Source organism: Lepisosteus platostomus, chromosome 8, assembly GCF_059453375.1.
Source record: "Lepisosteus platostomus isolate fLepPlt1 chromosome 8, fLepPlt1.hap1, whole genome shotgun sequence".
NCBI lineage: Eukaryota > Metazoa > Chordata > Actinopteri > Semionotiformes > Lepisosteidae > Lepisosteus > Lepisosteus platostomus.
The window spans coordinates 1013731-1027519 of NC_142618.1; the positions used below are offsets into that span (position 1 = coordinate 1013731).

The following is a 13789-nucleotide window of genomic DNA, read 5'->3' on the forward strand; positions in this document are numbered from 1 at the left end:
CACGAGATGTAACACGCTTTCCAGAACGATATGTCTATTTCAAATTTCAAATTTGCCTCCTCAATATTCACCAATACGCAAATGAAAAAAACCCATAAAATACAATCTTTCTGTTTTCAAATACACAATGTCCTTTTTTAAAGTTTAAAATCTGTATTAAAAAGCCTAAACATTTATATTGTGGATACAAATGTAAAATCTTGCTTAGGTATTAACAGACTTTTCCCCCCAAAGTCTGTTTTTACAAAGGACCTTTCACTGTTTGGACACTAGAAAAAACAATCCTTTTGATTTTGGACATAATTTAAGAACAGTGGAAATGAATCATCCATCCATTTTCTAACCACTTCACCCAGTTCAGGGTTGCAGGGGATCCCGAGTTGATCCCAGCAAGCAACGGGCACCAGGCAGGGTACAGCCTGTATGGGACGCCAGTCCATCACAGGACACACAGACAGACACTCACACCAGCGCTAATTTTCCCAGAAGCCAATTAGCCCACCATCATGTCTTTGGAATGTAGAAGCAAACTGGGGCACCTGGAGGAACTCACACAAACCTGGGAAGAACATAGGAACCCTACGCAGACAGCACCGCGGTAACTGAACCCAGGACCCCAGTGCAGTGAGGCAGCAATGCCAACCACTGAACCTCCATGCCATCCCTAGACATGAACCAACACATCTAAATTCAAGTAGAAAGAATGGATATGACATCAACATACTCGCTTGCTCAGTGTGGCACAGAACGTTTTGTTAGAAATCACATTCAGTGATGGAAGAGATTGAAATCCCACAGCCACGCACTTACAGGAGATCTGTGGAACTGGAATAACTAGATTATGCTGGGAAAGCAACCATGCTGTACTTTATTATAGTGGCACATAATACTTGGCAGTAGAAATAGCCAAGGTAGACAACAGAAAAATGCTTATATTATATTTTACATTGTAGATTCATACACATAAAAAGTAAATTTAATGAGTACTGCTATTCGTACATTCCTTTTTTACAATATCAGTTTTAGTAAGATGATGACATTCTATTTATTATGTATTGGAAACACAAAAAGTAAAATGTATATAAACAAGTACTTTGTTAATTACCTACGCTGGTTGGACTAGAACATGATACAAAATGCTTCACATGCATTGCAAATTTTAAAAGCCACAGAATTCTTTTCATACCAAAAGGAAGTATGGTATACTGCATCATGGGCCAAAGAGAGGTGACCAATGTTTTGAAGACAGTACATCAACCAACCATGAAAATGTCTACAGGGAACATCCATGGCCAAGTGTTGTGTGAAGACCCCAGGATTCCCTGGTCCACTCTTCTCACAGTGTCATACTGATGTTAAAGTTATCATCTCATTTTCAAAATGAATGAAAAGCAGAATTCATGTGGCTCTGCATTAGATTGAGTAGACTGCAGCGGCTGTCTCCCCAAAATGTAATAAATGGTGGTTTCAATGCAACTTAATTTTGTAAGCAAGAAAAAGCCAAAAATGTTTAAGCACTGTTTCAAATGAAACCCAGTTCTAAATTGCGCATGTAACGTGTTTTCCCTGCAAGTCCTGTCATGTAAGATAATTAGAATCAGCAATTAACTCCTGTCATTAATACATGACCTCAAAATATTTATTCACAGGAATGGAGAGCTTTCTGATTTACCTTAGAAGAACATTTCACAGCTTGTCACATCTCTTCATGTCACAAGTATATTCTAGATTTTTCCTTCATATCTTCATTACCCAGTGCAGCTTGTGGTCTGAGCTCCACTTTGGACAAATTGCCTATTTACAGTACTGGTTTTACTATGGTGTGGAAAATTTGATTTAGTTCACCCAAAGAAAAAATATGGACCTTTGTCTTTTGAATGATTTGCAAAGACTATATTATGAATGTTTCATATCTTAACCTTCATGTGCAACAAAATTATGCTTCACACATCTTCAACCTCAAGCTGCAATTATTTTTGTGAATCCAAATGCTGCAATGCAGTCATGCAAACTATTAGGCCAAATGAGGGCCCTAATGCATCTTCACCACAGTCCAACTTAATCAGTCCCTCCTAATTAAAATAGCTTTTTAAAACTAAATGAATAAAAAAAAAACAGTTTATTAAAAATGAAGCACTGTTGTCTTCATCAGGACACATACTGTACACTCTAGAAGACATTGGAAACTACAGTGGCAACGTGTGCAGACGAAAGCAAGGAGATCCCATGTTTACACTTTGACCCAATGTATTTAATTTCACATGAAATCCACAGGGCTAAGATTCAGAATACAGCACCCCTGCCTAATAATTGTTTCCAGTAATGCTTCAGATAATGATCTAGCTTAATGATAACTTGAATACACCAGAAACTAAAGTTAAAATACAGTGAGCTCTCATACTATGTAATGAACACTCAATCGTTTGATTTAAAGTTTCTAATTTCATTGTCTATCGGGTAAATAACAGGCCTTAGATACTTTTATGTTAACAAAATAATTAATGGCCATTAATATGGTGATACACCAAAGAAATGGTCAATTTCCTTCTCTGTAGATGTAAATGATGAAACAGTAAAGCATCTTTGAGAAAAATGAGGCTGAGTCGTGACATAACATCAAAAGGACTTCTGTGGAATTCAAATGTGAAGTAAGTAAAAGAAAGACAAAAATAGCAGGATAGCAAATGGCCATAGTCTTGACATGTTAAGACACACATCACACATTATGGTGAGCTATAAAGTTATGAACCAGTGAGTACTGCATAGCATTTTTATGACTCATCCATCATAATGTATTTGTGCCGATTGTCATTTAATGTATTTTTCTTGAGAACTGGGACTACACTGCAGAGACACTGGTTCAACACACTAACCACCCTGAAACATAAGGTAAATGGTCAACAGTCAGTACTGACAGTCCAAGACAGAACACTGTCATCGACCTCTGGTCACACTTACCTTGACTCTGGGTACTTTGTCAGTGTTGCCAGGCTGCTAGTGTACATATGGCCTCCCACATCGATGTGTACAGGTGCGTTGGACTTAGTAAGTTGCGCAGGAGTTGGAATACCCTGGTTGCTCAAAGGAGATGCAGGTGACCTAGTTATCATGGGCCTGGACATATTGGGTCTGTTATCCTATAACAGAAAGAAAAATGAGCCCATTTTTAAATGTATTCATAAAAACAAACAAACAAAATCCAAATGATTCACCAGGGGATCAATGAGAGCCAAACCCATCAAAAAAATCCATCTCAAATTGACAAAACATGCACAAAAATGTCAGAGACTTAACTAAAACTCTTAACCTACTTTATTGGTCCAAGCAATCTGTGCTTCAATGTTAACAGCAAAGGCCAGACTCGAGCGCAGCACAAATTAACACAGCAAGTGGCCCAAGAGCACCTTCCAATCTGGGACACTCACTCAACAGACAAGAACCTCCACATTCCTGGACTGGTCGCAGGACAGCACCACGAATACCCAAACCCGTGTCACTTAAACTCACAGCTAGTTCTTTTCAACAATCCATCTCCATTTACAGCTAACAATGCAGTTACTCATGCTACAACCACTGATAATGTGAGCCAACTTCCAGACATTCCCCGCAACACAATTCCCATAAACCCAAGGTAGAGCAGCTTTGATAAACCGAGCATCCTCAGCAGGAGCTTTTCAACTGTTCTACAGCCGCCGGAAACGCATCTCCTCCAGAAACATGAAACACAGATACCAATCTTGACCAGGGCTTTGACGCTGCAACGACAGCTTGCACAGCTCCACCATCCAGGGCTGCGTGTTTCTGCCGCTTTTCCCCACATACAAGACCGACCGCCCGTAATGTAGCAAATTCATGATATTGCCCCAGCAAGGTACCTGCAATCTGAGACATGATATATGGAATCAAACCACTCAGAGCATAAACAGCACACATTTAAGTATGAGAGGATCACACTTAACCAATAAAAGAAAAATTAACAAACCATGACAAGAACTTTTCAAAAAACATTTACACAAGTCCTTGGACCAGGGAGTCTCTATGTCCAGACATCATTTACTGGGAATTTTTTCTTTACCTCAGTGAAGCTGCAAATCTGTTGTTTCTAACATTTTTTCCCCTCCAAAAAGTTTCAAAATTATCAAAATTAGGCAAAGAGCAAAAGTTGTTTCCATCAAAAAGCCTAAGAAACTCCAAGAACACCCGGACAGCTACAGAGCTCCTACTTGTTGGATTCAGACTCAGGGAGAAACTCCTTTATTACGCCTGTACCCCATCACCAATCACCAGATGCAGGAGTAACAGCCTGGCTTCTACCCAGCTGTCACTGGGCATATCAAATTAGATTTTAAAGTGCAAAGATGTGAGCAGCTCTTGTATACTTATTCACAGCCTACAACACGGAATGGCATCTAGGAGTAATTCTGAAAGTCTTCCAAAATTCCTAGCAAACACAGGGTTCCTACCCTACGAGAACGTACTGTATCTCACCCTTAATAGATATGCTCTCAAGATTGGTGTCTCACCGATTTCTCCTAGCACGATTTCAACTTCAATCTTCTCCACCCCACCACAGCTTCAAGAAAACACAGATAACATTTTTCTAGTGACCACAATCGAAAAACCTTAAAATCCTGGATCAAATCCTGACCATGTTCCTCACTGCAATGAGCCCTTACCGCCAGAGCTGGAGACTCAGACTAAACTTCTCGATAACTAGCGGCATCTCTTTCCAGCTTGCAAATATGAAAGTGAATTTCAAGCCACAGAACTCAGTACTGTATCCTGGGCCTCTCCCACACACAAACACACAACAGAAACATAACTTCTTCTGTAGACTAGCCAGCATGTAACAGGGAGCCACGCCCTGGACACCCATCTTGACAGCGACTGTCAGCAGCTCAATACTGTGACTGAGGTTGGTGCAGAAGTGTGACACAGCACTCGACAGCAGCACATGACCCCCTGTCTGTCTTCGCCCCCCACACCCCCATCTTACCTGTCCCCGACATTCACCACAAGCAACAGTGCCTCTGCCTCCTTTGCTAGGGTAAATGTAATCAACAGCTCTTCCTACTCCAGTTGGCCTCACCTGCCTCTCCAAGTACGGAGTGACGTCAAGGTCAGAAAGACCTCATTACTCACCTGTGCTTTTTGCACACTAACTCTGAGGCAAATCTTCTCCTCCAGCCAACTGGGCTGTATAACAGTGGGAAGAGCAGTGGGCCTCACAGCACTGTACAGTATATGAAAAACACCTATCCAAAATCTTCCTAATCTGGACAAATCAGGATCCGCCCCAACAAATTCTGAATTGGACACTGTTGCTTCCTCCACCACCTACGCCATGAGGACCGAACACCTAGTTCCTTCTGCAAACATGGTGCCCAGTCATAGACAGGTAAGCACACCACCCAAAGCCATGTCCTTTGCTGCCTGAATGAACTCTCTCAATCCTGGGTTAAGACTGTGCTTTGGGATAAACGACTCCGGTGTTTCGGTTTTCACTAAATAAGAAAGGAGCAGTTTAAATCAAAGGAGAAGAGACTCATTAAAAATAGCTTAATGAGAAAATAACAGTAATTGCAAATCAGTATATTGATAAGCAAACAGCAAAAGTAATCTTGATGATCATGACAGCCTGTATCTCCGAGATAATAACCTTGTAATGTATGCTAATTCTTGATGTGTAGCTTATAAATGCTTAGAGTACTGGTGACAACTCAAACCTTGAGTGTTACCTGACATTTCTGTTTAACATGCTACAATATTGTATATTTCTTTTACGTTTTAACATTCAGGAAACAATCTGAAAGTACATTAGTATCTCCTTTTAGTAATATCTATACCTGGAATATTAACCATGGATAACGTGTACGATATGTGGGCTCCGCGTAGGCTGAATTAAACATTTTTGCTAATTCCAGAAATAGAAAGAAATCCAATGGCAGTATACCCAATGCTCTTTAATAATAAAGCAAAACACTCTTTTCTGCTTTTCATGGAAGTTTCAGGTCAGGTTGTCAACCTGCTTGGCTGGACAAAGCAGTGGCTGGTGCACCGATGCTGGAGGAGATCCAGACCTCCAGTCATGATGCAGGTCTGGACAGTCTGCAGACAGGGAGGTCCGAGTCTGAAACTGTATACATACTCCTAGAAATAGGATTTGTGTTTGGGACACATTTGAAACAACGATGAAAAACATCATATTACAAAGATTTTCACATTTTGTATAGTGAAAATATACACGCGTTGTGAGATTTTTAGATTGTATTACCCCACCTCAATGTAGCACTTATGCATTCTTAACAAGAGTATTCATCTACTGAAAAAAACAACAGTGGAGCCCAAAGCACAGTTTTAAGTTACTCAGAGTTAAAGTGGACATCCAGTGGGCAAAGGATCTATAACAATCGCCACGCATTGCGACAATTCGCTTAAAAACGCAACCATCAAGAGGAAAAGTATGTCTGAATAAAGACGAATAGCAGCTTCACTACATAAAAAGTCCCATTTGACTGATCAGCTCATCTAATCTTGAGAAAAAGGACATTTTGAAATTGACAATGTTTCAGGCTGAAAGCTCCTGGGTCTGATTTTCTTTTGCTTAAACAACTCGAAAGGTTGTTCTCAGGCTATTAACGGAGCACTTCTGACACTCACACGAGGGGTAATGCACACTGACCTGTTAATGTGGAGCCCCAGTGGAAGGGTGATAGAATAGAAAAATATGGATTTAAATAAGGAGGATGTTAACTTGTGAGACTTCTCTGAACAACAATTCATATAGGCGATATGATACAGTAGATTCAGATTTTTAAAAGACCTTTGATAAAGGTCCTCATAAACAATTAAATCAACGACTGCAGGAGATACTGTAGGTACTCAACTATCACTCAGCATGTGTGTTTGACTTGAGAGCTGATTAATAACAGAAAACAGTGTTGAGAAGTGATACATGGAATGATGTGATTAGCATTGTACTAAAGGGATCTGAAAATAGACCACAGGTTATACCATTGAAAACTTGCATCGATGATTTAGATTCTAGTAGTAGCAAATTAATCACTAGGTTCGCAACTTATACCAAATTAGGACGTTTACCAAACACCAAAGAAGCACTCAATAAAATTCCTAAAGATTCAAAACACAATTCAAGACTAGGCCAACAACTGGCAGATGATTAATGGAGACAAGTGCATGCTTGTAGCAAGAACGTACAGTAAAACCTTGATATTTGCGAGTTCTACATTTGTGACTTCACATATTCACAAAAAACCTTAGGTGACTACTTTTCCCCAGACTTGCAGATCAAAGTCACCTCTTCACAGGCTTTGGTGCATTTGTGCATCTTCATCTTGTAGATCTACTTTGCCTGACCTGCATTGGTCTCTGCAACCGAGGCCCAGCCTGGTGAACAGAGTTAGCAATGCATCATGGGTAATGCTGTAGTTGTGGAAACAGGAAAGTGTTAGTGCAGTCCTGTTATCAGAGAAATGTACTGTATGTATGTGAATGTTGTGTTCTGAAATAAAAAGAAACGTTAATTAAAACCCCTTTGGTCCCCTAAAATATCACAGAGTCAGTTCTCGTGTGTCTCATGAAAAAGGACAGACAAAGAAATTAGAAGTAAAAAATATTAGACAAACTCCAAGAGCAGGAAAGGGAGCTGGCCAAGTCTTGTCTGTTATTACTGTGCTGTAATAAACTGTATTACAGTACAGAAGTCCTGCATTTATAATAGTAATAAAAACAAGATGTAGAAAATAATGAATGTGCTCTGCTAAGAATGAAAAAAAACAAACACAGGCAACCTATATTAACAGTGATCTAATATATTAGTGTGCAATAACTTGAATTATAGGGGGCAAACTTTTTAAAAGTTTTCAGCGCATTAAAAATAGTTATTACCAATAATTACTAGCATTATTTTTTTAAATACATTAAGTTATAAAAATATTACTAAGGTACTGTTTTACGATCCACAGAACATTACCCTATTTTGCCCAAAAGATATTAAGCCCCTATATTTGTGAATTCACCATTCCAAAAGACATTAAGCCCCTATATTTTTTTAATTCACCATTCCCAGAAACCTCAAGGTACTACAGTAAACCCTCATGGATACTGAGGTTTTACTGTAAATAATAAATACAAGATAGGAGACACTTAGCTTCATGAAGCTGCTTAAGAAAAAGATGGGTGTCTTTTGGTGGTAGCAAATCATTTGCATCTGTTTGATAATGGAGGAAACCAAAAAAAGGCAAACAACGTAGTTCATGGAGTAGATTTTAAATCAAGCAATGATGCACTAAGACCTCATTCAGAACATCGTGTGCAACTGTCGTCACTTCATTACAAAAAATACAGCTGCTCTGGAAACGGAGTGACCAGATACAGTTCATTGTTGATGTCAAAATAATGTCCTATGCTGGTATAGTAAAATAACTCAATCTTTTTATCCCTCAACAGAAAAGACAGTAAGATGATCTGATCCTAGTTTTCAAAATCTTCAAAGGCACAGGCAATGTCAACCCCAATGGACCTCTTCAAATTCAGCAATGAAGCATGATCCAGAGGACGAGTGGAACAGGTTGTAATCCACAACTTTGTGGATCATACAGTACAAATCCATTTGTCTCTTCTGCAGCCAAGTACGCCCATCTTCAGTTTTATAAATAAGCTCTGTTGTCTAACAGTTGAGTGTTAAGTTAGAATGTTATAGTATACATATATATATATATGTTTATTTAAAATACTTTAAAACACATTTTGCATTTATGTGGATAATGAGACACAATGGAAGACATTCAAACCACATATCCAATAGAATAGTTGTTATAAAACTCATTCATTCATCCATTTTCAGAGATCTCATCTTTAGAGAGCTGCAACAAGAGGCGCGAAATAGGTACCTTTGCAAGGGAAACAGAGTAAAAAAACATGAAAACTAAACAGGAAGAAAACAGGAGAGGCCATACACTCACAGTCAGGTTTTGAAGACACTCATCTAGAACACTAAAACTAAGAGCATATGAAATTCATGGACATTTTGCATTCCATTTACTCCATTAAATGTTGACCATAAGCATCACATGATTCTAAATTAACAACGCTAAAGTCTTTATGAGATTATGACGAGGAAATTAATACTTTGTCTTTAAATGTAACCGTAATCATACAGTTTAATTAAAGGCCTTACAGTTTCAAGGTGTCAGCCTGTTTTGAGGGCTGTTTGTAGTATTAAATGGGAGCCACGGTCCCAATTTCTCAGACCGGTTATTAAATATCAATAACAAAGTGAATTATGTGATACCGTCATTTACTTTAGCACAAAATTGCAAACTTAGTAAAGTACTATATAGTTTTATAAAGGCAAGAGATTGCGTGAATTTTGACGTGATGCGGCCCTTTCTGCTTGCTGGTCACTGTAATGACTGATGTACTGTGATGTACGAGCGAGAAAGTACAGGCTGTGCAGCAGACACTTCACCACAGAAATGTTCCAATGTGATCTGTGTGCAGAAATAAGTAAATAGCATTTGTTGGCCAAAGCATCTCAAAATCGAGAGCAATATTTCTATTGGATTAAAAGAGATGTATTCACAAGCCTGCCTGATTACGATGTCATAGGTAAGTTTGCTTGCCATGTTCTGAATCTCAATAGATGGTGTGATGCATACCTGGAAATCCTGCGTATTTTGCGATGTAAACTGGAGGTTTCACACATTACAATGTATATTTATTTTACTTTCATGGCACTCATCGATGCCGATTCTTTCTAACCCAGAAACACAAAAATTGCACTGCAGTTCCCATTTAAACAATTTTTCACCAGCAGTTTGGTCCATACAGTATGTTAAAAATATAACAAAAAGGCAATCAGGTTACTATTATAGCTTGAAAGGAAGGCCTAAAACAAGGTCATGGTTTTGGGCATAAAAGCAGTGAAGTGCTATATGCTGTAAGGAATTGCTGTATGGGGGTGTGAGTCTAAAGCAATTTTGAGGGCTGATGAAACCTGCAAAGACTGAACATAGTTGATGCAGCAGTTCCAAAGATGGCATCCCCACTTTCACAGGAACCTCTCTACTGCGATAGTTAAATTGTATTCTCACACAAGGAAGTGTGGAGTTAACTGACCAAGCAATTTGTGCTGGGGATCATCATGCCGTACAAACAAATCCTATGATGCCGTAGCGGAACTGCATGGTCACTACAATGACATCACGTTTAAAGTCCAGATTTGGAACAAGAGCAGCGAGTGGTGAGGCCAGCCTTAGGGAGCTCCGCGTGTGTAAAGTGCCCCCCTAATTCGAATGGGGCATCAGTTTTTCTCAAGATGTAGGCTGCAAAGGAACAGGTAAAGGTTTATTCCATGCTGAAGGAAAAAGAAAAGAGATACAACGTTTCAGCTGTGGAGCCTTCTTCAGGTGCTTTCACCATGGAGTAAACCTTTACCTGGCTCTTGGCATCCCTTCTTCCCTCCCTTCTCTACCTGATCTGCAGTGGGGCTGCACTTCAGTGCGTCTCCTCCTCAGATGCGAAGTGCTGGGCTCTCCTTCGGCAAGAAGAGCGCTATGTGAATACGCCGTGATATCAAACATTCGCTGCAAGCAGATGACGGCCCACTGTGGGAATAAAGAGGATCACTGCCACTGAGGGTCTGAAGCAGGCCGGGCTGTGATTAAACCAGACAGGGTTCAATGAAATCAGGACAGCGGTTCCCACGACAATGGTAGTTTGAAGATCACGCAAAAAATGTGTTTTGCCATGTACGGTAAATTACATTGTTACTACACTGACACCTACCGAGGTCAAAGTTCATTGACTTGACAATTACTGAGGAAAACAGCTAGTTTTATGGGGTACATTTTCACTAAGCAGGCGATGTTGATGGTCACACAGCCATTGTGGTCTATGCTGTAATCTCATTTTGCCACATGTTAAGTGTATTGACACCGGAGTGATAACCACAAAGACTGGAATTCCTTGGCGAAAACAGCAGTCTGTTGTATGGGGTGTGCATTGACAAGAGCAGGAAATGTTGGTCAGGCAGATATCTTGGTATAAACATAAGCCTAGTTTGCTGAATTTCATTTGCAATGTCACTAGAATGATACCTTTTGGACAAAGAACTGCAAACTCCAAACAATGGTGTTAAGACAGCGATAGGATAATGTTAAGAGGCGTATTCTGCCAAGTGTGGGCGTAAAAAGAGATGCTGCAATTCTGAAGCAGGTCAGGGTGTAATGAAGCCTGCTAGGTTGCAGGTCAACCAGCGCAGTTGTTTGCTAGACGACACTATTTTGAGTATTGCAAACCGGCAACCATGTTTTCACCATAGAACTGTGCTGTCCTTAGAAAAATACTTACCAAGCTTGGAGGTAACTGCACACATTATCCTTGATTGTGTGTTAGTGATATGCTCGGTGGAATGACACTTACAGTACCTTTTTAGAGTTTAGAGTTAGTCAATTATAATACAGCAATACTAAGAACTGTGCTTTGCCGGGTGACCATCCTGCTTACGTACCTATTATCACATATATTCATCATGTACTGAAGGTACTATACCGATTTGCCTGTAATTATTTACCTCTATACGTCTGGAGTTAAGAGGTCACGATGTTTCTGAGCGAGAGTAGTTTAATTAGCTGTGTTTCTCAAAAATAATTACGACCCATTGCAGAAGTACAGTATAATTATTTAAGCTGTTTTTTTTTAATGAAGTGTTTCACATTTCAGTCCAATTGATGCAGCGGTTCATAAGATGTCATCTCGGTTGACGCAGGAGCCCAGTTTTTGTCACTAATTTAAATGGCTTATCTGTTCCAGGCAGGACGTCTTCAATCACGAGCAGTTCCAAAATTGAGCAGAAAAAAAAGTCCTTACTTCCTGTACAGGGACCCACTAGGAAAAATTATAATTCCTTCCAATCGCTACAGTCTTCTACCATTTCAGAAAGACTTACCGTATGACTTAAAAGTTTAGACTAAGCATTCTCATAAGAGGAACAGCAAGAATTAGCATAAAAGCACACCATGATGCACGTCTAGCAGGATACTGCTCGCCAACATCCCATACTATAGTGTGCTTTAACGACAGCAGTTACATTTAACAACTTTTTGTGTATATGTGGTTGAATGCTAAATTCCAACTCAGCACTTGAACAACGCTGACGCACAGGGCCCACATTTATCACGGCAGATGCTCTTTACAGTATGCTTCCACCCTGAGCAGCTACCACAGAACTCTTATATGTGTGCTACATTCATCTTCTACATTCCACTAACCTAAATATGTCAAAAGCTTTTCTCAAATCTGTAAAATGTAAAAGAACAAAAATGAACAATGAGTTTCACAAACATCAGTAAGCAAACAGTTCCCTGAATCTTTCCCCTACTTTAGTAGACCTATGATAGTTTATTTCATATACTACTTAAAGGGCTACTGATCACTACAGATAAACCATGTTAAGGTATATAGATACAAGTTTTTTTTAATGGAATGGAATTTAAATTAAGGAATCTTAATGTCCTAGTAACTCCTAATGAAAAAGAGTGTGTACAATTTTGGTCACCATGCAACACAAAAGATATTGCTTCTCTGGCATCAATCCAGAGAAGACAGGCCAGATACATTCCCTGGTTTAAAAGGAATGTCCTACTCTGACCGACTCAAACCACTGTGACTCTTGGTCTTGAACAGACACAATTACAAGGCAGCCTGATTCAAGCATTCAAAATCCCCAAAGGCACTGACAAATTTAACCCAGTGGACTTTTTTAGAATCAACAGTGAAACACAAACCAGAGAACAAAAAATGAAACTGAAGTGCATTCAAAACTGAGAACATGAGGCACTTTAGTACACAAAGAGTTGTAGGAGTCTGAAACAAGGTCATTATACTGTAGCCGATACCCTGGCATCTTTTAAGAAACAGTTAGGCAAGATCTTTAGATCAATTATCTACCAGCCAACAACTGAGCTATTGCTCAGTATTTAACAATTACGAAATATAATAACAGTTACATTTCCTAATGTCCGATCAAGTTATACAGTCAGGATGCTCATATCAAGGAATGCTGCTGTATTCCCCAAAGTGACAATTCAACACCCCCAGGAACACACTCCCTCTCTCTCTTTCAAAATAAATGCAGAGATGCAACAGCATCCTAAGAGCTTTTGAAACACATCAAGTAATAATAATAATAATTATAATAATAATTGCTTACACTTATATAGCGCTTTTTCTGGACACTCCACTCAAAGCGCTTTACAGGTAATGGGGACTCCCCTCCACCACCACCAATGTGCAGCATCCACCTGGATGATGCGACGGCAGCCATAGTGCGCCAGAACGCTCACCACACATCAGCTATCAGTGGGGAGGAGAGCAGAGTAATGAAGCCAATTCACAGAGGGGGATTGTTAGGAGGCCATGATTGATAACAGCCGATGGGGAAATTTGGCCAGGATGCCGGGGTTACACTCCTACTCTTTTCGAGAAACACCCTGGGATTTTTAATGACCACAGAGAGTCAGGACCTCGGTTTTACGTCTCATCCGAAGGACGGCGCCTGTTTATAGTATAGTGTCCCCATCACTACACTGGGGCATTAGGACCCACATGAGCCGCAGGGTGAGCGCCCCCTGCTGGCCCCACTAACATCTCTTCCAGCAGCAACCTTAGTTTTTCCCAGGAGGTCTCCCATCCAGGTACTGACCAGGCTCACACCTGCTTAGCTTCTGTGGGTTGCCAGTTGTGAGTTGCAGGGTGATATGGCTGC

General features: G+C 39.9%; 1 protein-coding gene across 4 annotated transcripts in view; it reads right to left on the bottom strand.

Annotated features, from left to right (window-relative positions):
- kctd1 (potassium channel tetramerization domain containing 1) overlaps positions 1-13789 on the bottom strand; it is a 47910-nt gene that overhangs the window by 10295 nt on the left and 23826 nt on the right. For all 4 annotated transcript variants that reach the window (XM_088642002.1, XM_088642004.1, XM_088642000.1 and 1 more), the window contains exon 2: positions 2959-3137. In XM_088642002.1, the coding sequence (XP_088498128.1) occupies positions 2959-3137 (179 nt within the window). The remainder of the gene's footprint in view (positions 1-2958; positions 3138-13789) is intronic.